Here is a 25,312-nt window from a genome sequence, read left to right on the forward strand (position 1 = left end):
GTTTTTCTTTTTTCCTTGTATTTGGTTTGAATAAGTATTATATTCATATGGCTCAAAAATGAAAACCAACTATCCCTGTTTCTTGTCTCTTTTTAGAAATGTAGAAAATATATATGTGTTCAAAAAAGGAATAGATACTATTTTAACACAGTTGGTGATGTAGCATGCATACTGTTTTACCTTGCTTTGTCCACCTCATAGCATATTTGGGAATATTTCCTTGAGACAGGTGCCGCCTCGCCCACGTACCTGTTTTCTGTGCTTATTCACAGTCTGAATTGGATGGATTGCTTCCTCTGGGCATTGCTTAACTTGCTCCCATATACCTTTGTTTTCTATAAACTGGCATTCAGTGTATTCCTGACTCCAGGTTTCCTGCATTGGCAGACGAATTCTTTACCCATAAGCCACGAGGGAAGCCCCTTCCATATACCTGTATATTTTCTATAAACTGGCACTTGGTGTATTCCTGAATCCAGTTTCCAATTCTAATGTAAGATTATTGATACCTCTTTTCTCAAGCCAAGAAATTTTTGTTCCTAGAAATGTTAGCATAATCATGTAATGTCTTACACATATTTCCAAATATTAATATCCAGTTTTACTGGCTTTTTTTTTTTTTTTTGGTTTAGATTTTTGTTTGTTTGTTTTGGCTGTCTCTCAGCTTGCTTGGTCTTAGTTCCCTGGATTGAACCTGGGCCATGGCAGTGAAAGCCGTGAGTCCTAACCATTAGACTGCCAAGGAACTCCCCCAGTGTTACTGTTAACAGTAAGACTTCTCAGTGCAAAGTGTAGTTCCTTTTCATTTCTTTTTGTCCTTAAAATACATGCATTAGCAATACACAATGTTTTAAGATTGTTTGAAATTGTTCTTTTCTCTGTGTGGTTATAACTTATGATAAGTCATTTAGTATCTCTTGTTTATATTTCAGGTTCTAGGGACTGCTTTTCTTGTTTTTATGAAAGGTTGTGTGTTTTAATTATGTAAACTGTTTGCATGGCCCAAAGTCAGATCTGTAAAACAAGGAGCGCATGGAGAACCTTGCCTTCATTCCTGTCCCCAGGGCTGTCTTTTCTCTCACAGACAAGTGTCATTATCTCATGGATTTCGACTTTGGCCAGGTCTGTGGTTAGAGTTGACCTGCCTCTAGGATTACTTTAATTTGAAACTTGAACTAGGGATAACCTTTCCATGACTTATTTTGTTCATCCTTTCAAATGTGTTAGGTATTAACTTGATATCAGGCTTTTATAGTAAAGAGGTTCATCTTAAAAAAATTTATTGATGAGTTAGAAAAACAAAAGAAAAATATTTAAGTGTTTATATTACTCCTTGAAAATCTTCTTTCATTAATTAAAACAAAGAGGAAGATTAAAATACAATTATAAACACTGCTGGACTGGAAAATTCTAAATCTTAAAAAAAACCAAACTGTTTAGAGATTATTTTACAAACATTAATTGAGAAAATTTTTTGCCTTTTTGATTGTATCTTTGGATTAACAGTAAACCAGAGATACACATTGAGGGAATAAGAGAGCATTTAGGATTGTTCACCTACGTCTTCTGTGAAACAGTGAATTCTCACGTAACAGATATGCAATTGATGTTCTTTAGGGAAAGGACCAGGGAAAAAGAGAGGCCCAACTATCAAGATATCTGGGGTTCAGGTTAATGTGAAATCTATTATCCAACATGAAGAAGAGTTTGAGATGCTGCATAAATCTATCCCTGTAGACCCTGAAGAAAAAAAAAAGTGAGTATAACATGTACCCACGCACGGGTGGTTGTGCCATTAGAAAACAGATGTGAAGTTAGTGTAGTACTTTCATTGCCTTTTCTCTGATGTACTAGAATGCTTTGTCTATGTTCATTTGTGTTTATTTCCAAATCAGAAAGGCCTCTCCTCTCATGTCCTCCTGCTTTGGAAATCTTTTCAGATATTGCTTATCCTGTCGTGTCAAAGCTGCACATTTTGATGTTGAGTGGGGAGTAGAGGACGACTCTCGTCTATTGCTGGGAATTTATGAACATGGCTATGGAAACTGGGAGCTAATTAAAACGGACCCAGAGCTTAAGTTAACTGACAAAGTAAGTGATTATCTGTGGTGCTGGAGATTTCTAGAAGATTTGTTGTATTATCTTTTTATCAATGACTTACTTTTAACTGTTTTCTGAGGGGTGGGGGATCAAATTGAGGATTAGTACAACAGTAAATTCCTGGGGTTTCTATCCTTGAAAACATTACCATCTTTAGTGGACTGTGGCACTATTTCAGAGCTGAAGATAATAGCCAGGTGAAATTTTGGGGAAATACATAGGAGAAATCTTAAAATTCTGATATTTATCGTAGGTTAGATCTCATTGCAACAAATACCAGGGTTGGATTATTAATAATAAAAGCATTCCTCAGCCTGAGTTGTTGGCACTTTCTTTAAAACAATACTGGATCAGTTCTCCACTTGGAGAAAGAATGAGCCATGCCTTGGTATTTCTTGTAATGGAGTTTAAAACACGGGCTGTACTTCTCCCACAAAATCAAGCCTCCCACCCTATCCGTTGCACATCAGGCTGCCTAGTAGTGAGGCCGTGCTCAGAGCTGTAAGCAGGGAAAGCTGACTGGCTCAAATTTTCGTAGGATGCGCTCCATGTTGGGCTCCCGGCAGGGCTTTTCCTGGCACGTCCCTCAGCGCTCATCCCAGGTGCGGTGATCTCAGAGGGTGCCGGCACCCTGCCATAAGCACTGAGACCACATCCAGCCTGGCCAGGAGGCCCAGCTGCGTCCTGGCGTAGCTCAGTGCTCTCCGGCAATGCTCTAAGAAGCATTTTCAATCTAAAACGAAGCTTTAACCTAGCTCCAGGGATTCCCTGCTCCTGGAAGGAGGAAATCCACGACGGCTGGGATGCTCTAGCAGACGAAGCCAACAAGCCCCTCCTACCTGAGTTGTTCTACCCTGTTAACAGCACAGGTAGGAGCCAGTGGGAGAGCTGGATTTCTCCATCCCATTTTGTAAAATGAGAACGGCTCATAAGGGATGTTCAGTGACTGGGAGCCATGGACATGAGATAGGATCTGAGGCTTTATCTGTGTTCTGGGTGGTTGGGGAGGGAAAGGATCGTTCAGCTGTTTGTCATCTTTGTTCATCCTGATCCACTAACCGGGCTGTGGGCCATGCTGGGTGCTTCTCTTCCTTTCCTGTTGAAGATTCTGCCCGTGGAGACAGATAAAAAGCCCCAGGGGAAGCAGCTGCAGACCCGAGCAGACTACTTGCTGAAGCTGCTCAGGAAGAGTCTGGAGAAGGAGGGCGCCGTGACGGGCGGGGAAGAGGTGAGTGCAGCTGCCGGCCGGGCGTTCCCCAGAGTCTGAGGCTCCTGCCCTGAAGGGTTAGGTGGGCAAGAGATGCCCCTTCAGGTGCGGCACAGAATGCTATCCTCTCCTTGTCAGCTTGTTCAGTGGTAATGGTTTGGTTGGTAATGGTAGGAGTGTTTGTGTAGTAATTGAACACCTAAACACCTTGGCATAAACCCATTCTCCTAGAATACTGCCTCAAAATAGTTCTCATCTCTCCCAGGGCCACTGGTCTAGATAGACTGTCGCTGTTGCTTTATGCCGTTTCCTTAATTTTGGAACATAGAGCTTGTTACTGTCTGAATATCACTGGGTTTGCCTGTTGTTCCAGCTAACACTGGCTACGTGTAGTCACAGGTCCCAGGGATAAAATGGGTAATTAGGATACACAGTTTATTCAGAAAGTGGACTTCAGTTGCAGTAGCCTTACCTGCTCAGTGAAAGATTTCAGCTGAGTTACTAATGGACTCCTCTGAGCTTTACCTTTTATTTCCTCAACTTGTCATTTCTCTTCAAGCCTAGAAAGATGCAAATCACAGTTAGGAGATAGTACAGGTTACAGCCAGTACCAGTAGCCTTTGTGTGTACATACTCCTTAAGTGTTCCCAGAGCTATGCCATTTGTGTTAATTTCCCTCCATTATAAACAAAGCAAATTTTAGAAAAAAAAATCCCAATCCCATACTTTGTCCTTAACAAAGTCCCATTACGTAAGTAATGTCATTCTTCATGTCTATGCTTCATAGACAGTATTCTATGTTGAGGATATTCTGTAAGTTAGGTTCTTTTTACTTTTGGATAATACTATATCTGAGTAGATAAACACACTTTCCTTATTTTTGGATACAGCATGCTTCTGCATTTTTTTATGTTCCTGTTACTATCTTTTGCATATTTCTTCTTATTTGTGCATAAGGTGTTTTTCCTTCTTTCGAATTTTGTCTTGAGATTGAATTCCAAAAAATGAAGTCAGTGGGTTCACTAATATGGACATTTTTGTGAGGCACAGGATAATTTTTTTTCCTCCTTCAGATAAAATTGATTGCACTACCTTGAATTTTCTTTTGAGTTTCCTCTTTTGAATTATGTGGCTGCTACTAGTCAAAGAATCGTAATGTTATGTGGTCATGCTTTTGAGGGACTTGATTTGTAGTTTTATCATCATTTTCTTCTCGTTTCCAGGCCAAATTAAAGAAGCGGAAGCCTCGAGTGAAAAAGGAAAACAAAGCACCGAGGCTGAAAGACGAGCATGGAATTGAGTTTTCATCTCCTCGACACTCAGACAATCCATCAGAAGAGGGAGAAGTAAAGGTGTGAGGCTGGGTTTCAGTTGGGATGATTTTCTAAGTTACATTTATTGTGCCAGCTGGTGTAAAACCATTTGAAGTGTGTTTGGTTTATATACCAGAGTAGGTAAAATGGCAATAGAAAATACATGTATCTTTGCTTAACCTGTTGTTCATGTAAAATCAGTGATTGAAATAATGAAAGCAAATAAAGGGAGCCACGAAATTTAGTGATGAATGGCAGCTGATGCCCAGCCTCACTGCTGGGATGATGAGGAGTGGTGGAGACTGGTTGATCAGGGAGCACGTGCCTCGTGCATATGGGCATCTATGATGCAGTTCACTGTTGGGCAAAAAAAACTCTTCTGTGGTTCAGACTTGGCCCAGATCTGTCAGTTTGTAACCTCTGGTCTAAGGAAAGTGAAAAGTAACTTGGTAGCATTCAGCCTGTTGAATCAGGGACTGAAAACTATGGGATTTCATTTTGTTGCACTTTGAGGTTAGTTCCAGGAGGCTCAGCAGTGGGTACACGAACTAGCATGGATTTGAATCAAGCATACCTAAATTCAGATTCTAGCCACCTTCCCAGTTACTACCTAGCAGTAGTCTCTGGTCTTCAGTTTTTCCATGGGAATGATGCCGCCTGTATACTGAGGAGCGTCTGCCGCTCTAGGCTTCAGTTGAAGCAGGTGGCTTTAAGGCAGCGTGCTTGAGAACATGCTTCTGTGGGTGCAGGGATGAACTGCTTCTTAGTTGTTTTTCTAGAAAGTAAATGAGGAAATAAAAAGTTTGTGGCAAAAGCTCACAGCCCCATTTGTTTTCTAGGACGATGGTGTAGAAAAAAGTCCAACGAAAAAGAAACAGAAGAAGAAAGAGAACAAGGAGAACAAGGAGAAACAGATGAGTTCTAGGAAAGACAAGGAAGGGGACAAGGAAAGGAAGAGGTCGAAAGACAAGAAAGAGAAGGTACCGATGTCACTCTACTTCCTGAGATGCCCACAGCCTTTGGGATTCCCTCCTAGGATTTAGAAATAAAACGGGGTTTGAGGGCCCTGAAAGAATCGTCATTTCGTGACTGTATCCCAGGAGGAAGGATGGGGCTTCCTGTCGGGATGCCTGCAGAGAGGGGCCAGTGTATGAGTTGCGATATTCTTCAATGTAGAAGCCTTTACTCGCTCTTTCATTACACATTTCAGAGAGCGTGTTAGAATGAGATGGGACAGGAAGTTACTGATACATGTTCTCAGACTCATGGTAGAAAAGCACCAACCGTAGATGAATCTGAATACATGAAAGGTTTAGAGTTCAAACCAGATACTGTCCAAAGTAGAAATGGGTTAAAAGCCTTGGTATTGTGTAATCTTCATATTTGGGGTTTTATGAAGTTCATTCCAAACCTAGAATTCTGTACAGTGTTGCATCTTGCTGACTTCTGATGAAGTTATTTTTCAGTTAATCTTTAATCAAAACATGCAAATAACTGAATTCTACCAACCACTTATAAGTCTAACAGATTCCTTAATGAGGACATATGAAACTTTTTTTATTATATGCATATAAGAACAAATATAAAAATTTGTTTAAAAACAAATTTTTAGAAAAATTAGGCCAGGCTATTTGGATTGCCTTTTCTTCCCACATAACAGTATATCACAAATAGTTTTCCAAGCAAATAAATTAAAAAGTCAGTTTTAGTAGATAAGGAAGATTTTGTTTGATTATAACTTTTTGGAAGTAATTTAAGTTTCCCATATTGACATTGCTTTCAAATTTCTAATGTTATAAACTCTTGTTGTGACAGATATCTTTCTTTGCATTTGTGCTTCTGCAGAAAGATACCTTTAAAATGAAATATTGAAAAAAATAGATGCACAGAGAACGATTTAACCAGCAACCGTGTACCAGATGTTGGTACCAGCAACAGATTTTGCAGCTGTTGACATTTTTCTCGTTTACCTCAAGTGGTTTTTCCAGCTGCCGTGTTTGGTGTTCCACACACCCATTACCAAACACCCCTCAGTTGAAGCTCCCCTCTGTTCCTTCTCCCAGTTTCATTCCTCCCCTTTTGTAACACTACTCTGACATTGGTATGAAACCACCTTACCCATGTTTTTATACTTTTCCTACATAGTATGTAATCGTAAGCAAAGCATAGTATTGTTTTATGTTTTTAAATGTTCATACCTAAAGTTAGTTTTTATTTGTATCTGTGTCTCCATCATTCTGCACCCTTTCATGGATAAAAGAGCTTCATCCACCTGGATTCATATAAATTCAGTCACTTAAACTATTTTAGTTACTTAGATTGAAGCATATGTTCATTCTTAAGCTGTTAATAAAGCTGCTTCTTGCTCCTCTGCTGGAGGTCTTCAGTTTACAGTCTTAACCTCTTGATGACATTTTTTGTACATTTCATCGATTAGGGGAGAGAAGCCAAAATAGCACTGCTGAAGCTAAAATTAAAGTTGGCTCTGTGTAGAGACAGGAACGGGAATGATATATGATTAGACTGTTAATTGAATGTGTCTGGCTTCATGATGCCTCGAAACTGAGGCCGTCTAGTGTACCCACTTACAGTGATGTGACACAGCGAAGAAGTCCGAACTACAAGACAGGCGCATGCAAGTGACAGTGACTCCTTGTAACTCTTTTCTGAAAAGCCTAAAGGTGGTGACGCCAAATCTTCAAGTAAATCCAAGCGCTCTCAGGGCCCTGTCCATATCACAGCAGGAAGCGAACCCATCCCCATTGGAGAGGATGAGGAGGATGACCTGGACCAGGAGACGTTCAGCATAGTAAGTCCTGAAACCGAGGGGCCGGGGTCTGTAGCTGCTGTGCCCGCCACGCCTCTCCTGGCTCCTGCGGCCCAGCTTGCTGGTCTCGTAAGCAGCGTGACTGAGACCAGGCTGGGGTCCTGGCCGTGTGAGCTGGAGCAGTGGCGAGCGTGGCCTGTCTCACAGGCTCCTGTGCTGTGGGGTGAGGAGCGGAGCCATGGCCTTGGGTGTGGTCCCAGCCGCCGTGCGCCGCCTCCTGAGAGACAGGGAAGCTGAGGGGAGCGTCGTGGACCAGGCCCTGCCCAGAATGGTGGCAGGCCCGCACGTCCTCGGGGGCTTGCCCTCACCAGGGGTGCAGGTGTGCGCTTTATTAAGCTGCCCCCTTCTCCTCCCCTCTCGAGGCCTCTTCCTCTCCCAGACTTCCACATGTCACGGTTCACTTGATGTAAGCGTATGTTAATTTAGTTTTGAAGAAAAAGTGGTCTTCCAACTCTCAGAATATTCCTGCTCTGGGGCAGCAGTGACCTCGTCCTGTAAGAGTCTTCTCTCTTTTTACCCTGTTTTGTGTGTGTCTGTGTTCCCAAAAACCTATATGCATATGTGTATTTTTTTTTTCTCTTCACGCTTATCTTGTTAAATCCCTTTACTCTTCTTCATGTGAGTTCTCTGAGGGAAAGTACTATGTCTTCTAAAGTAGGTGTAGATGATAGAAGTATCTCAGTAAGTGAGTAAATGAATTAATTACACAGCCAGCTCTCTGATCTGTTTCTGGTTCTTCCTTAACGCAGTATTTATAGGAGAAAATCATTGACTAATGCTTCTGTGGTAGCATACTATTTTAAAAATGGCTTTTACACAACAATGTAAGTCAGCTGCTTATTGTTCTTGTTTAGTCCCTAAAGTCGTCCCTGAATCTTTGCAACCCCTTGGACGGTAGCCTTCCAGGTTCCTCTGTCCTTGGGGTTTCCTAGGCAAGAATATTAGAGTAGTTGCCATTTCCTTCTCCAGGGGATCTTCCTCATCCAGAGATCAAACCTGCGTTTCCTTCACTGTAAGGCAGATTTTTTACCACTGAGCTACAAAGGAAGCATCAATCAACTGCACCTGAATTTTTTTTTTTTTTTAAAGGAAATCGCATTTATATATTCCATCTCATTTACTCTTGTTTTTATATTATGATAGATTTTTAAAATGCAGAAAATTTTCAGAAATATAATAGGCATTGATAGAGGTGCCATAAAGTCTTGTCAGGTCTGCATTTTTTAAGGCTCAGACTATTAAGTTGAAGCTCCTGGCCCTGGTTTGTTTTCCCCCCGGAAGTGACCACAATTCTAAATTCGATGCAGTTCTCATGTGTGACTTTAGAGTTTTACTACTTAGTATCTTTAAAGACAGTAATAGCTCACATAATCAGGCAGGCGTTGTTAGTGTGCTTTTTGTGTGTTTTCTCCATGACTACCTGTGAGGTAAGTATTATCTCTGTTTTACCCCTTAAAAAATAATGTGAGGAGAGTTAAGTAACTTGTCCTTTTTCACAGAGTTAAGATGTGGAGCTAAGATCTGACCCAGGAGATTTGACCCAAGAGTCTGGGTTCTTCCCATTACACTGCACATCCTCCCAAGTGTCCATAAACAGCATGAACTGCTGCTTTCCAGGCCTGGAACCTGCTGATAAATGCCACACCGTATATCTTGTACCTTGCTTCAGCATGCACACTTCTGAGATTTATTCATGTTGTTAATTGTGTCTCTGATTTCAGTGTTTCCTATTACTCTGTTTTATGATTTCCACAATTCATTCTTTATCCTGTTGATGGACATTGGGGTTTTCCAAATGTTCACCACTACAAATAGGCTACAGTGAAATTGTAAATATGTCGTCATACGTGTGTGTAATAGCTTCTCTAGTGTGTAGCTTGTGCAGAAAAGCCGGGTGTTTCTTTGGGTCTACACATCTCCTGCTTTATAGATGTTGTAGAATTCATCTTCGAGGCAGTTGTAAAGATTTGCTCTCTTTCTAATGATGAGTGTGAGTTCTAGGTGCTTCCCAGTCTTGGAAACACTTGGTAATTTCTGACTTCTTAATTTTTGCCAATCTAAGAGGTCTGAAAACATTGGCTAGTGGTGGTGGTGAACATTTATTTTCATATTTACTAGGTATTTGTGTTTCCAGTGACTTGCCCGTTCATATCTTTTGCCTATTCTAGATAACTTTTATATCCGTACCTTCCCCCCCACGCCCCAATACCTGAGCATTTGTATTTCTCAAAAAACTTCAAGATAATTCTGATATGCATCTGGATTTTTAAAAGTGATTACGAGTAGTCCTTACCTTTTCTATAGGAATCTTGTTCATGATACTAATCTTTTGTGTGTTACAGTCATTACAGGTATCTTCCAGTTTATTTTGTGTCCTTTTTAAAACTTTAAATATAATACTGAAAAGCAGATTTTAGGTATATGGCTATAGAGATTATCACGAAGTGATGGGAGTGTGTTGGATTTTTGTTGTTATGCAGTTACATGGACATGTGCCTTACTAGTTCCTTATACTGGATACTTAGTGGCTGACAACCATGCCCTACAGGTCAGAGAAATACTCCTGACTTACTCTGTGGTGATTTCCTCCTCAGTTCTTAGTTTTATCCTGGTTTTCGGACATTGGACTCTGGGAGTGGTCCCTGATACTATCTTGAAATGTTTCCGCTTAGGCAATCCTATGTTTCTCGGAGATCTCAGCTTTTTTCTGAGGGGAAATGCCATTATTTCTTTTGAGGCTTGCACTTCTTTTGCCGTTTTATTTCCAAGCTCTTTTCCCTCCATGTATCTCTCCTAGATTTGTTTTCCATCATTCGTGTTCGATTTTTTCAGATGGCTTGGTGCTCCTGGGTTGTCTTCTTATATTTAAGAGTAAGGACTGAGCTTCTGATTGGAACCTCTGAGCATGTGGGTGGCGCTTGATCGGCTCTGAGAGTGTTCTTTGTAGGGTGATCTGGCTGGGCTGCTTCCTCAGAAAACTTCAGTGGGGTGGTGAGCATCTTTTGGTTCTTGCTCTTGGGTGGTCAGGTTTTAGGCACAAGAATCCTCCAATTCTCCTGATGGAGGATTAAGACCTAGCTTTCTTCATTCTGGAATCTGAGAGGCAAAAAAAAAGCAAAACCAAGCTGGTTGGTGGCTCATCTAATATGCATATATTATGCATGTATTCCATATAATGCTGTTTTCAGTGCAGCAGCCTTGCCTCTCAACTATGCTTGTCTAGCCCAGTTAGAGATGTGCGTGTCTATAATGAATCTGAGTATCTATTCCTTTTAGGCAATCTTAAAAAAAAAAAAAAAATCCTCATTTTCAGCCTTCACCCCTACTGCCAGTGATACTTAGCAAGCCTTTGGGGGAATAAGTTTGCAGCATAAATCGGGCTGGCTCTCAGCTCTCTATTAAGTATCTATTAAGTGATTTCACTTGCTGTGATAGTTTGCTGCTGCTGCTGTTTTCTTGCATATCCTTTGTCTTTGTGGGCTTGTCTCTTCTGAAGTCAATTCCTTTACTGTTGTGTTGTGAGACAGGGAGAAGAGGTTTCTTGTGTTCAGTCCACGGTCTTTATCTGGAAGCCTTTCCCTCAGTTTCTTGTAAGCCTGAAGGACTTGTAAATATCTTACCCTGCAGTTTTAGGTCGTTTGTGGTGCCCAGTTTTCAGGTTAGGTCTGTAGTTTTGCTTCGCGTTTGATGTTCCTCACGAATGCCCCTCTGGCAGATGAGGAAGCAGCAGTGTTCTGGAGGCGAAGTAAGGTGTGGACACCACTGCTCTGAGCGGTGGAGCTGGGACCAGAACCTGAAGTTTTTCCGACTCGAACATTTTTCCTTGTTGCCCTGCCTTTCTTTCCCTGCTTCTCCACAAGTGGTCCTGTGGCCTGAGGGGGGCTGTGTGTTCTCCGGGAGCGCAGGGCACAGTAAGCGTGGGGTGCAGAGGGCTTACGTCTCTTCCTCCGTTGCAGTGCAAGGAGCGGATGCGGCCCGTGAAGAAGGCACTGAAGCAGCTGGACAAGCCTGACAAGGGTCTCAGCGTGCAGGAGCAGCTAGAGCACACGCGGAGCTGCCTGCTGAAGATCGGGGACCGGATAGCCGAGTGCCTGAAAGCTTACTCGGACCAGGAGCACACCAAGCTGTGGAGGAGGTGAGCCGCCGCGGCCTCGCTTGCCTGCCGCGCGGCCTGGTCTGACTTGGAGACAGAGTGTGTGTGTTAGGGATTCTGTTTCTGTTTTACACACCATGACACAGCCACCTAATGAAAAATTTTTTTTCTCAGCAAAAGCCGACGATTGGCAGCATACCTGCAGACTTCAGTTTTCTTTTCCTGAAATAGCCTATTCCTCTGAGACCAGTCTCAACTGGGTAGGATGATGATATTATTTTATGAGAGAAATACTGTGATACTGGATTTGCTGGCCTGTCCTCGGAATAAAGACTCAGTCTTTGAACCTGGACGGGATAGAAAGCATCTATAATTTCACTACTCTACCCATTTCAGGTTAATAGTCAGAGATAATATAACTAGTTGGGTAGTTCTGTATCAACTAATAAGAGGAGGCAAAAGCTCAAACCACCAGAGCTATGAGTTTTCTTCTCTCTAATATACTTGAAGAACTCGAGTAGTAATTTGGATTAATGCAGTTAATCCAGAACTTCAGTTTGTAAGGCATCCTGACTTACATAGATTCATTTATAATTCATTTCTGATGTTTATAAAACGTGCCTGCAATTTCTCAAAAAAATTTGTAATGTTAAGTCTCTTTCTATATTCCACAGTTACACTGAACTCATACTTCACAGTTAATTATCTTTGTGTAATATGCCTAACATCAGTGGATGGATTTTTGAGTGAAAAGGAGATTTAAGAAAACCTCTGTCATGATGCTATTCACAGCATGCTTCACAGCCATGAAAAAAGAACATTTAAGTTTTGAAATGTGACTTGACTTTCCTCTTAGACTGTTCCCAGCTTCTGGATCCCTGTATCTAGCCATCTGGCTCTCTTTTTACCCAGCTTAACCCCTATTGGAAGATAACAAAAGCTCATCATCCCAGCATCTAGTTCCATGAGGCTTGGCTGGATACTGGGCACTGTGGCCAGTCTATGTTCAGACGCGCTGGGTACTGTGGTCCTGGCCTGCTGTGGTTCATAAGTAATTCCTTGCCCACTCATGAGAAACTGTCCCTCATGAAGTGGTGCTTGGAAGATCAAGTCTAGTAGGAATTCGAAGAAGGTAGAAACCCATGCAGAGGAGCAGTCAGGAAGGGAAGTCTTGCAAGGGGCAGCAAGTAGACCGAGCCGGCGTGGGAAAGCAGAGTGGACCTGCTTAGATGGGAGAGTTCTCAGGCTTCAACAAAGCCTTGAAAGTGGCTCTTAGGGTTTAAACCAGGTTGTTAAGATGACTGAAGTGCTGCCTACAGAAGGCTTAAGAGAGAAGGGTAAATGACTTTCCGAAGGCAGCCGCAGGTTTACTGGTCAGGAGCGGGACAGGGTTCTCTGAGCGGCATTTCGTGGCGTGGTGTGGCTGCTCTCCAGGATGTGTTCGAGGACGCGCGCCTTTCCTTCCAGTACAGAAGGGTACCTGTGCCTCCATGTTCTCCACACTGCTTCTCCAGCCACTCCCCTGTTGACAGTCGTGTCACGCACAGTGGGATCGAAGCAGAGCAGTCACTTGGAGCTGTGAAGGCAGGGATGGCAGGCTGTGCTGGTGACAGCTGGAGAGAAGGGCGGGGCAGTGGTGCAGAGACGCCTGCCTGCACCCGGGTCCCTGTGGAGGAGGTGGCGGTGATGCAGACTGCCTGAGGGCCCAGGGGGAGCAGAGGTGGGCGAGACGTTAGGCCTGAGGCCACAGGCGTCAGGAAGGAAGTTAGAGGGGTTTTACCTGCGAGAACCTTTGTCTCCAGATCCCTCAGTCAAATTCTGTTGACATTAATTAGCTTCTGAAGATGTATTTGTTATTGATGCCAAGACCTGAAAGATTATTTCTCTATTTTTTATACTTGGGAAGTATTCTAAATATAGCAAAATCAATTAACTTGCCATCCATAAAGAGAATGGTTATTTTAAAAATTCTATAATTTACCAGAAAAAATTTCTTTTTCTTTTTTTTTAAGGAACCTATGGATTTTTGTTTCCAAGTTTACAGAATTTGATGCTCGAAAATTGCACAAGTTATACAAGATGGCTCATAAGAAAAGATCTCAAGAAGAAGAGGTAAAAATACAAATTTAAGCCTAATTCATACAAACAAGATAAAAACCAGTTCTGCCAAAAAATTCCCTCATTACTGTTTTTGCCTCAGGAGATGATCATAGGTTGTGGTCTGGAAAGGGCCCGGGGGTCTCTGCTCTTACTTTACAGCTGGAGGCCTGGGCCCAGGAGGGGCTGAGGCTCGGTTCTTGCCTGCTGGGTTCTTCCGTACATACTCCTCAAGTAGTCAGACTATCGGCTGAGACCTGATGGGTGATAGCACCAGTGTACAGGAGCCAGACAGGGCTGACATTCTGATGAGGGCCTATTCCTCTGTGTTCCTATGTCCTGGAGGCGTTCATTCCCTCCACATGCACATGTCTTAACGGTGGCTTGTCAGTGTAGCTCCTGAAAGAGGATGTCGTGGGCAGCACCTGCCTTTTCTCTTCTCTTTGGGCTGTGTGTCCTTGGTGTCCCTCCAGCGTTTGCACACAGGGTCCCAACCACTTGCGGAAAGGAGCAGACACAAAAAGGTGCCCAGGACATGCGGGGGATGGGCACGAAGCTACTTGGCTGATGCTGCAAGGCAGTGTTCCTTGTTCAAGGGTGTCCATTTGCAGATCTGCTGACTTGCCCTGTGGGCTCTCCCTGCCAGTTAGCCACGTAGGGCCAGTCTAGGAATGCTCAGCACCTGCTTCACCACCCTGTCCGCTCCGTGGAGGCCCGTGGGCTGAAGGGCGCCCATCCTCTCCCAGGTCATCAGCAGCTGGAGTTGTGCCAGGCACAGGGCCGGTGCTCAGAAGTGTCCCCTGTTCCATGCACGTGTCCTGTGCCAGCACTGCTTTGAGCTGTGGGGCAGCACCATCAAGTGGTTTATAATTTAATTTCACATGGAAAAATATGTTAGAACAGTAATCTACAGGAATACTATAGTAATATTTTTGCTGAATGTTAGCATGAACTTTATGCATTGTGAAAAGTCTTTGAAAGACTAGTCAGTAAAAAGCCCCAGTAAGGAATGAAATAGTTGGGCAAGGCACTTGAGGAAAGAGGGGAAGTTAGGATAAGTGTAAGTTGGACATAACGACGTAAAGGGTAAAGGGCTTCATTAATCAGGTTATCAGATGTTAGATTAAGGTAATAATGAAACTAGTGGTCCTACTAGTTGGGGTTATTGTATACATTCATAGCCTTTCTGGAGGATAATTCAGTAAATTTACAAGAAGACTAAAACATGCAGTTCTTCTAAGAATTTAGTTGAAAGAGATAATTAAGGATTTAAATATGTTTATGTGGAAATGACTTCATATATCCATATCAGGGACTATTCAGCCATAAGTATGATATTATAGTAATATTCAGTAAGTATTCACATAAGATTTTCACAGTACATGAACTGAAAAAAGAATGTTAAGTAATACTTTCGTTTAGAAAAATGCATGCACACACAAGATGGGAGTTCCTCCTTTGGAGTCTTGCTTTCCAGTTTTAGTTACCCACAGTCAGTCATGGTCTTAAATAGAAAATTCCAGAGAGAAACAATCCGTGAGCTGTAATTTACGCACGGGTTTGAGTAGCGTGGTGGAACCCTGTGTCTTCCTACTCCGTCTGCCCGGGACGTGAACCATCCCCTTGTCCAGCACGCCCACGCTACTCACTGCCTGTGTGTGAGTTAATCGGGGGCCCTCTTGGCCGTCAGGTCGACTGTTACGGCATTGCGGTGCTGTGTTCACGTAGCCCTTATTTTATTTGATGATAGCCACAAAGCCCAAGTGTAGTGACGCCGGCCGTTTGGACGTGCTCTTACTGTGCCTGACTTAAAGGACCACAGGCACGTGTGTGCTGGAGAGAACGCAGTGCACGTGGATTCAGCGCTGCCTTGAGTGTCAGGCCTTGGACTGCGCCCCCCAGGGCCTGGGGGGGCTACTGTGTATATCTGTATAAACACATACTGGACCAGATTAGTAACAGTAGTTCCCTTGGTGGTGAGATTTTACGTCACCTCACATTTCTTAGTTTTTCCTTACTATATTTTCTGATGTTTTTATTTTGAATAGTTCATTTGTGTGGTAGAGACATGATGTTACTTAGATAGATGTTTAGTGTGATGACTTCGGCATGGGAACCAGTTTCCACTGGACCAGTCAGGGGGTTGGTGGTTCTGGTTTCACATGGCCCAAGAGCAGCCTCTCAGAGGGCTGACAGCCTGGCACCTGTTCCTCAGCCCAGGCAGCGACAACCAGCAGCCCGGCCCAGGTTCTAACAGCCGCAGGTCATGGAGACTGGCTTCCTTACAGTGAGGGCTAGTAGATGCAGCAGGTGGAGCTCTGTGAGGGTTTATGAGCATTTCTTTCCTAAGGTATTAAGCATCAGGGAATCTGAGAAGGACTTGTCAGAAATCAAGAGGTAAATGTTTAAAGGTGATGGTTATCTTTATACTATTCTTGGGAAATGTGCCTGGGATCCTGAGGGTCTTTGGTTTCCTTTGACTCTCCAGGAGCAGAAGAAGAAAGAGGATGTGATTGGTGGTAAGAAACCATTTCGACCGGAGGCCTCGGGTTCCAGCCGTGACTCCCTGATGTCTCAGTCCCACACCCCGCACAACCTTCACCCGCAGAAGCCTCACTTGCCTGCCTCTCATGGCCCGCAGATGCACGGACACCCGAGAGACAACTACAGTCACCCCAACAAGAGACACTTCAGTAATGCAGGTGTGTCGTCAGAGAGGTTTTAGAAGAGGTGACAAAAGAACTGTTTTCTTCTCCAGAGACAGTAGCCTGACCTTTGTGCTTTATTCTTCCCTGTCACTTCATTGTCTCCCTTTTCTTCTCAGTGAAATGATACATGAAATAAAGATCCGAAAGACTTAATTCAACTTTAGGAAGAACATAACTCACACAAGTAAGCAAAAGACAAATGAGAGACTGAGGGAAACCATTTACATTGTATATGAGAGTTAAATGGTAAAACTGCTAATATTGAAAAACCCCTTATGAATTGATAACAGCTGGATGACCAAATACAAAAACGGGCAAAGGTTAGGAATGGAGACTTCATTTGGAAGAGGAGATTCAAATGGCCCGTAGGACAAGATGAACAGTATCACCACTAAGGAAATGTACATTAAAGTAACAATAAGTTAACCCATTCAGATCAGCAAAAATTATAGGGTGAAATTCACACAAATTCCTGAGTGTGACTTGCTACACCAGAGAATAGTCTGGAGTATCTAAATACAGAGGCCCATTTTCTGGGAGTGTGTCCTGTAGGAATGCAAACACGTATGTGTATGTTGAGGGTGCTGTTGTAGCCTTATAATGGCAAAAAGCTGGAAATAAATTGACTTCCCACTAATAGAAAGATGGTTAGATGAATAATAGGGCATTTATACTCTGTATTATTAGCAGTTGTTAAATGAGTTTTATAGAAAAAAGTCAAAATTGGAAGGGGAAAAGGCAGCAGCAAGAACCACAGGATCTCTGTGGCCTGTATGTTCAGCTTTACTAACGTGAAAGCCCCATAACGTACAGAAGTGTAACCGTTTTAAGTGAACAGTTCAGTGACACTCAGGGCATTCACAGTGCTGTCGTGCAGCCACCGCCTCCGTCGAGTGCCAGAGCATTTCGATCATCCCAGAGAGAAAACAGGCTTCGTTTTGCCCTCTTCCCAGCTCGCGACAACCACAGTCTCTGTGGGTTTACTTATTCTGGATTCTTTGTGTTGATAGCATCACACAGACTCGTATAGCATGTGTTGGGCCTTCCACTAGGCATCTGGTTTTCAAGGTCTGTCCCTGTAGCATGTGTCGGTACTTGATTCCTTTTTGTGACTGAATAATACACCATTGTATGGTTAGACTACAATTTGTCCTTTCATTAGTTGATGGGCATTTGGGATTCTGCTTTTTGGCTGTTGTAAATTGTACTGCTGTGCACATTTGTATGCAATTATTTGAGTGCCTGTTTGCAGTTATTTTAGGTGTATAGCTAGGAATGTGGAATTGCTTGGTTATGTGATAACTCTGTGTTTAACTTTTTGAGGAACCACCAAGCTGTTTCCCACCATAAATATTTGAATAATGTATTTGCATAAGCGTAGAGAAAGATGTGAAAGCATACACACAATAGCAATTACCTTAGACCTGGTGGCCCAGACAGTAAAGAATCTGCCTGCAATGCAGGAGACCCAGGTTTGATCCCTGGGTCAGAAATGATCGCCTGGAGAAGGAAATGGCAACCCACTCCAGTATTCTTGCCTGGTGAATCCCATGGACAGAGGAACCGGGTGGGCTAGAGTCCATGGGGTCCCAAAGAGTCAGACACGACTGAGCAATTAACACTTCCATTTCTTTGTTTTTTTTTCCCTTCTAGGCTGGTAAAATGTGGGAGGATTGGAGGAAATTAATTTCTCCTTATCTGTTACTTCACTGGTTACAATGCACATGAATTACTTTTAAAGATAAAAATAATAAGAAAGAAAACAGCATACAGAACAAAATCTTAAAAAAATATGGTATATATCAGGGGCCCCCAGCCTCCAGGATCTAATGCCTGATGATCTGAGGTAGAGCTGACGTTAAAATAGGAATTAAGTGCACGATAAGTGTGATGCACTTGAATCATCCCAAAACCAAACCTTCTCCCCAGTCTATGGAAGAATTGTCTTCCACAAAAGCAGTCCCTGGTGCCAGAAAGACTGGGAGCCTCTGGTATATATGGAAGCATAGTATTACCAGAGTCAAATGTTCCATTATAATCAAAATGGAGTAAACTTTGATTTCATTGTAGTTTCTTTGTAAACTTCAGTGTTAGGATTTGCATTTGACTTTTTTTCTTTAAAGTACATTTTCAGCGTCCAGTAACGTTTTCAAGCCTTTAGAAAAATCGATGTTCTCCGTCTTTTCTTCTTACTTGAAACACATTAACTGTAGGTATTTAAAGATTCTTGTCCGCTAACTCTAATATCTGAATTACTGTGAGCCATCTTGTGTGTTTTCTTTTACCTCTTGGTTTTCAGTCACACAGCCCTGTCGTTTAGCGTGCCTAGTTATTTTTGATTAAATGGCAGGCACTGTGTTTTAAAAATTGTACAAGCTCCAGATGATGTCACTTTGCCCCAGAGAGGATTCCTCTTTCCTCCCCCGTCATGCAGAGTGGGAGGCGATCCCTGCCTGGGGCTTGGCCCTTCAGGGTGCTCGGCAGGGGGCCTGCAGCACTCGCTGCCCCTCCCCGCTGGCCGCTGTTACACTCGGGTCTTGGTTTACCTGGCACTGGGCCGCCCTCAGCTGCTCTGCTTGTCAGAAGGCCTCTAGCTTAGCTTTTTAGCCTTCCGCTCCCCGCCGATTCAGCAAGCGTTGTAAGGGAAAAGTGGCTGTGTGTTTGGAGTCCCTCAAGTCTCTAGTGTCCCTTTAGCCTAGAAAGACCACCAAGGGCTCTGCTGGTGGCTCTGTTTCTCCAGCAGTGGTTCTCTGCTGGGAAAAGCCCAGATAGTCAGCTTCTTGCTCAGGCTCAGAATCACAGATCTCCCCAGCGCAATGCAGTGACTTCCACAGAAGTCGACTCTCACTACCTCTGGGTTTTTGCTCTTTGGAATCTTATCCCTTCTAGTCTTTATTGCTTGGGCTGCTCTTTGATGTCTTCAAGCAGATTATTTTCTGTTTATCTGGCATTTTCTAATTGTTTTTGGCAGGGTGTAATTCTGCAGCCGTTAACTCTTCTGGAAGCAGAAGTTCCATATCTGTTAATCCTAAAAATCTTAGTTCAGTTAATTGATCTCCATTTTATTGGTGGGGTAAGGAATGACTATACAATAACATGGTTGGAAAATATTTCCATGTTCTTAGATGCAGTCTTATCAGTTTTACTGGGTTTCATTTCCTCTTGGGATTAGACTGTGAGGTCACTGATTTTATATTCTGATTCTTAGAAAGAACCCTTCTTATTAAACTAACTCATAGTCTTTAAAACTTTGGATTTCTCACCCCTCTCCTTAATAGTCAGTACTTTGCCAACCAGTGACCCTATCCCATGGAGGGTTCAAGAAGGAAGAAAAGCACTGTTTACTTTCTCTGGAAATAAATGACTTGGCTTGAGTTTTAAGCATCTCTACTATAGCTTGACACCCTTTTGAAACCATCTATTTCAAAATAGAAGGTTTCATCTTCTATTTGAAGATGGCTTCAGACGATCCTTTCATGTTGTGAAGGTGTGTGTCTTTTTGTTGTTTGTTGGTTCTTTGGTTGAATAATCAAGTTTTTTACTTCTTGGTCCCCTGGCCTGCTCCACCCTTGGTCAGCAATGAATTTAAGCCACTGATTGACTGTGTATTATTTTGATGGTCTAAATTTCTAAGCCAAACAGGTTCCTTGATGGAATTATTCTTTGGCTTTGTAGAAAAACACTGGAAGGCCAACAGAATGAGTAGAGAGAGGTTTAGTTGGTGGCACGTCTTTGATATTAACAAATTGTAGCAGGAAGATGGGTGTTCCGTGAGGCCACAGAGTTCCTGCTGGTTAAGCCTCTGTGTTAGTTTCCTGAGATTGTTGTAACACAGTACTGCACACTAGGTGGTTTAAAAGAACAGAAATGTGTTCTGTCAGTTTTGGAGGTGGAACTCTGAGATCGAGGTGTCAGCAGGGTGGGTTCCTTGTGTGCGGCCTGAGGGAGAGCCTGCTCGACACGCTCTCCTGGCCTGCAGTGCGGGCCAGCAGGCCGCGGCGCCTTGGCTTTGGCTGCCTTGCTCCAGTCTCTCTTCCTCTCTCCGTGGCCTTCCTCTACATGTCTCTGTGTCCCAAGGTGGATTTAGGGCCCGATGTAAATCCAAGATGATCTCAAGTCAGGATCCTCATTATAACTCAGAGACCTGTTTTCAACTAAAGTCACACTGAGAGGCTCCAAGTGGCTCTACGTTTGGGGGACCACATTTCACCCGAGTTGAGCCTCCTTTCCTGGACTTCTGTGTTTTCTGTGTCTTTTATGATTCATAAGTGTGATTCTTCACCTCAGGAAAAAAGGGAGGCTTACAGAATGTAAAACAAACTGCAGTTTGGCTCCCATCCTTGAGAGTTACAGAACCCAGAGTAGAGGAATCGCTTTTTACAGGAAGAATGCAAGGAAGTGGTTGGTGTGGGCTGAGGAAGAAGAGTAGCCTCGGTAGGTATGGTCTAGCAAGTGTCCGGGGGCCAGGCATAGCCGATGGTACCAGCAGGTAAATAAACCTTAGAGGTATAAACAGAGGGATTACTTGTGGTTGTGAAACTCAGCAGTGCCTTTTCTGAAATAATTGCTTGGTGTTGGGTTTTTGTTGTTGTTGGGTTTTGTTTGCTTTAGTGAGATCTCATTCTAAGCGTCTGCCCTGGATTAGAAGGTAAGCAGATAGAAAACGAAAAGCAGTAAAAGAAAAAAGAAAGGAAAAACAAAAAGCAGCAGTTTTTAAGACTGCAGAAGGAGAAAGGTGTTAAATTTTCTTTTGCCTTAAACATTTTGGCAAAGAATGTTAGGACTCATTACTTGTTTGATAACCAGCAGCACAGAGGCCAAGGAGGAGGAAATGGAACGTCTGTCTGCCGCATGTGTCAGCCCTTTCCATTTTAAACTTAGTGAAATGCAGCCATTTCTGGCAGTCATGAGATGATTATTTTCTTGCAGATCGAGGCGACTGGCAGAGGGAGAGAAAGTTCAACTATGGTGGCGGCAATAGCAATCCGCCCTGGGGGAGTGACAGGCACCATCAGTATGAGCAGCACTGGTACAAGGAGCACCATTACGGGGACCGGCGGCACGTGGACGCCCACCGCTCAGGGAGCTACCGCCCCAACAGCCTGTCGAGAAAGAGGCCTTACGACCAGTACAGCAGCGACCGAGACCACCGCGGGCACAGAGACTACTATGACCGGTGTGTGGGGGCCTCAGGCTCTGCCTGGCACTTCAGGTCGAGGCGGGGAGGGACAAGCAGCGCACACTTAACGTTCTTCCCCATCCGATGCTGATCCTTACTGTGCGCCGGGCACGGCCCCAAGTCTGGTGCACTGTTCTGCCGTCCCGGCGTCTTCAGAGTGCTGGGGAGAAATAACGACGCAGCTGATGCTGAGTGCCATGGGATGGATGGACGAAAGAAGGGGTTTTTGAGTTTTTCCTGAGGGCTGAGGAAGCAGGGAGGTTTGATTTGTGCTGTAGAGTCAGTTAAGCAGAGAGAGAGAGAATAGACATCACAGGACCAGGGCAAGGATGGGCCCCTAGGATGGGATGTCCACCCTGAAGATGACAGGTTGGGTGGTGGAGGGGCCTCGAATGCCACGTTACAGGTTTTAAGTGTCATTCTCGGGGCCAGGGAGCCACCTGTGGTTTCATCATCACACTTGTGTAGGGAGAGTTTGCTGCCTTCCTCTGAGAAAGTCTAGAGAGTGGGTAGCCATAAAATAGTAGAATCAGCTGTCAGAATGTGAAGCTCTGTACTAGGCTCTTGGCTGCACCAAGTGGGACCCAGCCTGTGGTACGCCAGGAGCTCCAGCTCAAGGGTCAGAGCCTTTCCAAGTCATCCCTTCTCTGCAGCCATGATACCATGTTATGATGGGCCAGGTTCTGTGAGAGTAGTTGTGAGAGTTGGGAAGGGCTAAAGAGGTTTTATCTCTCTTTAATTTCAGGACTTAGCTATATTTTAACTTGCTAGGAGCTTCAGTTTCCCCTAAGCTGAAGACGGACTCTGGCTGCACCTTGAATTTAACATAGGAAACTTTCATATGAACATCTCCATGTCCTGCCTTGTTTTTGGAAGAGCTGGTGACCCCAGGCTGCTTTAAGGATAGCAGCTGTGGCAGAGCAGCAGCTGCCTCTGTTCGGCGGTCTGTGCCCTCCACCCCCCACGCTTCTGTCTCCTCTTGTCTGGCTCCAGTGGGCATTTGCCCTGCATTTTCTTATGTAGCTCTCTATTTCCATATTGCATCATTTTTCTTCTGCCTGAAGGACTTTTGTTTTAGTGTGGTTCTGCTGGTGATAAATTCTTTTAGCGTTTGTATGTCTGAAAAAGTTTTTATTTTGTCTTCACTTATCAGAAATATTTTCTGCTGGGTAGACATTTATAGGTTGACAGGTATAAATTTATAGATTGACACTTTATTTCAGTACTTTAATGATGTTCGTCTGCTTTCTACTGGTATCATTTCTGATGAAAATCTGCCATCTGTATTCCTCTTTGCATAATGCATCTTTTTCTTCACCACTGGTTCTTAGCAATTTGATTATAACGTGCCATGGTGTATTTTCCCTGATGTTGCTTGTGCTTGGGAGTTCTTGGAGCTGCCCATTTATCGTTTTATCAAGTTTGGAAAATTTTTTACGATTATTTCTTTGACTACTTTATTCTGTTCCTCACTCTTGTGAAGGTTCCAGTTACACGTTTGTCTCACAGTTCACTGGTGCTGTGTTGTTTTTCGTTTTGTTTTCTCTGTTTCATTTGGATAGTTTCTGTTCCTTTGTCTTTTTTTTAATCGTGTGTCTTTGACGTTTTGAAATCTGGTATACAATTTAAAAACGGTTTTCTATTCTTGTCTGCTGATTTTATTATTTGGGTCAGTTTCAATTGATTGATTTATTGCCTCCCTCTAGGTCTTATTTTCCTGGTTCTGTTCTTTTTCATATTCTTTTTCATCTCGATTTATTGTAGAATATTGCATATAGTTCCTTGAGCTATCCTGTAGGGCCTCGTTGCTTCTCTCTTGTGCATATAGCAGTTTGCGTCTACTAATCCCACGCTCCCGATTCATCCCTCCCGGATGCACTTTCCCCTTTGGTAACTGGAAGTGTTTCTGTATCTGAGCCTCTGTTCTGTAAATAAGTTTCTTTGAATCATTTTTTAAAATTCCACATGTAAACAGAGTGATACCATCTGATATCTTTCTCTTTCTGACTTCACTTATACTATTATCTAGGTTTATCCATATTGCAGTCAATGACATCACTTATTTTTTATAGTTGGAAGTAATATTCTATTGTATATGTGCACCACATCTTTTTTATGCATTTATCTGTCCATGACCATTTGTTTCCATGTCTTAACTATTACAAATAGTGCTGCTGCAAACACAGGGATGTGTGTATCTTTTCAAATTAGAGTTTTGTTCAGATACATGCCCAGGAGTGGGATTGCTGGATCATATGGCAGCTGTTTTCAGCTTTTTAAGGAACCTCCATTCTTTTTTCCATAGTGGCTATATCTATTTATATTCCCACTAATAATGTAAAAAAGGGGGCCCTTTTTCCACACCCTCTCTGACAATTTGTTATTTGTGGACTTTCTAATGGCACCCATTTTGACCAGTGTAGTTCTGATTTGTGTTTCTCTAAGAGGAGAGTGAAAAAGTTGGCTTAAAGCTCAACATTCAGAAAACGAAGATCATGGCATCTGGTCCCATCACTTCATGGGAAATAGATGGGGAAACAGTGGAAACAGTGTCAGACTTTATTTTTGGGGGCTCCAAAATCACTGCAGATGGTGATTGCAGCCATGAAATTAAAAGACGCTTACTCCTTGGAAGGAAAGTTATGTCCAACCTAGATAGCATATTCAAAAGCAGAGACATTACTTTGCCAACAAAGGTCCTTCTAGTCAGGGTTATGGTTTTTCCTGTGGTCATGTATGGATGCGAGAGTTGGACTGCGAAGAAGGCTGAGCGCCGAAGAATTGATGCTTTTGAACTGTGGTGTTGGAGAAGACTCTTGAGAGTCCCTTGGACTTCAAGGAGATCCAACCAGTCCATCCTAAAGGAAATCAGTCCTGGGTGTTCTTTGGAAGGAATAATGCTAAAGCTGAAACTCCAGTACTTTGGCCACCTCATGCGAAGAATTGACTCATTGGAAAAGACCCTGATGCTGGGAGGGATTGGAGGCAGGAGGAAAAGGGGACGACAGAGGATGAGATGGCTGGATGGCATCACCAACTTGATGGACGTGAGTCTGAGTGAACTCCGGGAGTTGGTGATGGACAGGGAGGCCTGGCGTGTTGCGATGCTTGGGGTCGCAAAGAGTCGGACACGACTGAGACTGAGCGACTGAACTGAATAATTAGCAGCGTTAAGTATCTTTTCATCCGTGTGTCTTCTTTGAAGAAATATCTATTTAGGTCTACCCATTTTTTAAGGTGTTTTTTTTTTTTTTTTTTTTTTTTAAATATGGACCATTGTTTTAAAGTCTTTATTGGGTTTGTTGTGTCCTGGTTTTTTGGCCATGCAACACATGGGATCTTCGCTCCCCGACCAAGGATTGAATCTGCACTGCCTGCACCGGAACATGAAGCCTTAATTATTGGACCCCCAAGGAAGTCCCTCTGCCCATCTTTCGACAGAGTTTGTTTTTTTGTTACTGAGTTGTGTGAGCCGTTGGTATATTTTGGAGATTAAATCCTTGTTGGTGGCATTGTCTGCTGATATTTTCTCCCATTCCATAGATTGATTTTTGTTTATGGTTTTCTTTGCTATCCAGGAACTTTTAAGTTTGATGAGGTCCCATTTGCTTATTTTTGCTTTTATTTCTCTATGCCTGATAATTTTTGATTAGATACCTAGTTAAGTGCTGGATATTTTTGTCTTCCTATAAATGTTCTGGAGTTTTGTCCAGAAGCAGTTTAGTTACTTGGGAACAGTTTGATTCTTTAAGATCTTACTGGTGGGACTTACGAGGCAGAACTGGAGC

At 43.1% G+C, this 25,312-nt stretch overlaps 1 protein-coding gene across 9 annotated transcripts in view; it reads left to right on the forward strand.

The window, feature by feature from the left end:
• Nucleotides 1-25,312, forward strand: part of CHD2 (chromodomain helicase DNA binding protein 2) — a 129,106-nt gene that overhangs the window by 97,232 nt on the left and 6,562 nt on the right. For 6 of the 9 annotated variants that reach the window (XM_040256987.1, XM_040256983.1, XM_040256988.1 and 3 more), the window contains 10 exons: nucleotides 1,618-1,756; nucleotides 1,941-2,091; nucleotides 3,206-3,328; nucleotides 4,531-4,659; nucleotides 5,460-5,600; nucleotides 7,295-7,429; nucleotides 11,404-11,582; nucleotides 13,553-13,652; nucleotides 16,126-16,339; nucleotides 21,275-21,521. In XM_040256987.1, coding sequence (XP_040112921.1) covers nucleotides 1,618-1,756; nucleotides 1,941-2,091; nucleotides 3,206-3,328; nucleotides 4,531-4,659; nucleotides 5,460-5,600; nucleotides 7,295-7,429; nucleotides 11,404-11,582; nucleotides 13,553-13,652; nucleotides 16,126-16,339; nucleotides 21,275-21,521 — 1,558 coding nt within the window. Of the gene's footprint in view, nucleotides 1-1,617; nucleotides 1,761-1,940; nucleotides 2,970-3,205; nucleotides 3,329-4,530; nucleotides 4,661-5,459; nucleotides 5,601-7,294; nucleotides 7,430-11,403; nucleotides 11,583-13,552; nucleotides 13,653-16,125; nucleotides 16,340-21,274; nucleotides 21,522-25,312 lie in introns of those variants that run through there. The other 3 variants (XR_005723873.1, XR_005723874.1, XM_040256989.1) reach the window with 3 other exon arrangements.

This window comes from Oryx dammah, unplaced genomic scaffold (assembly GCF_014754425.2).
Source record: "Oryx dammah isolate SB20612 unplaced genomic scaffold, SCBI_Odam_1.1 HiC_scaffold_16, whole genome shotgun sequence".
NCBI lineage: Eukaryota > Metazoa > Chordata > Mammalia > Artiodactyla > Bovidae > Oryx > Oryx dammah.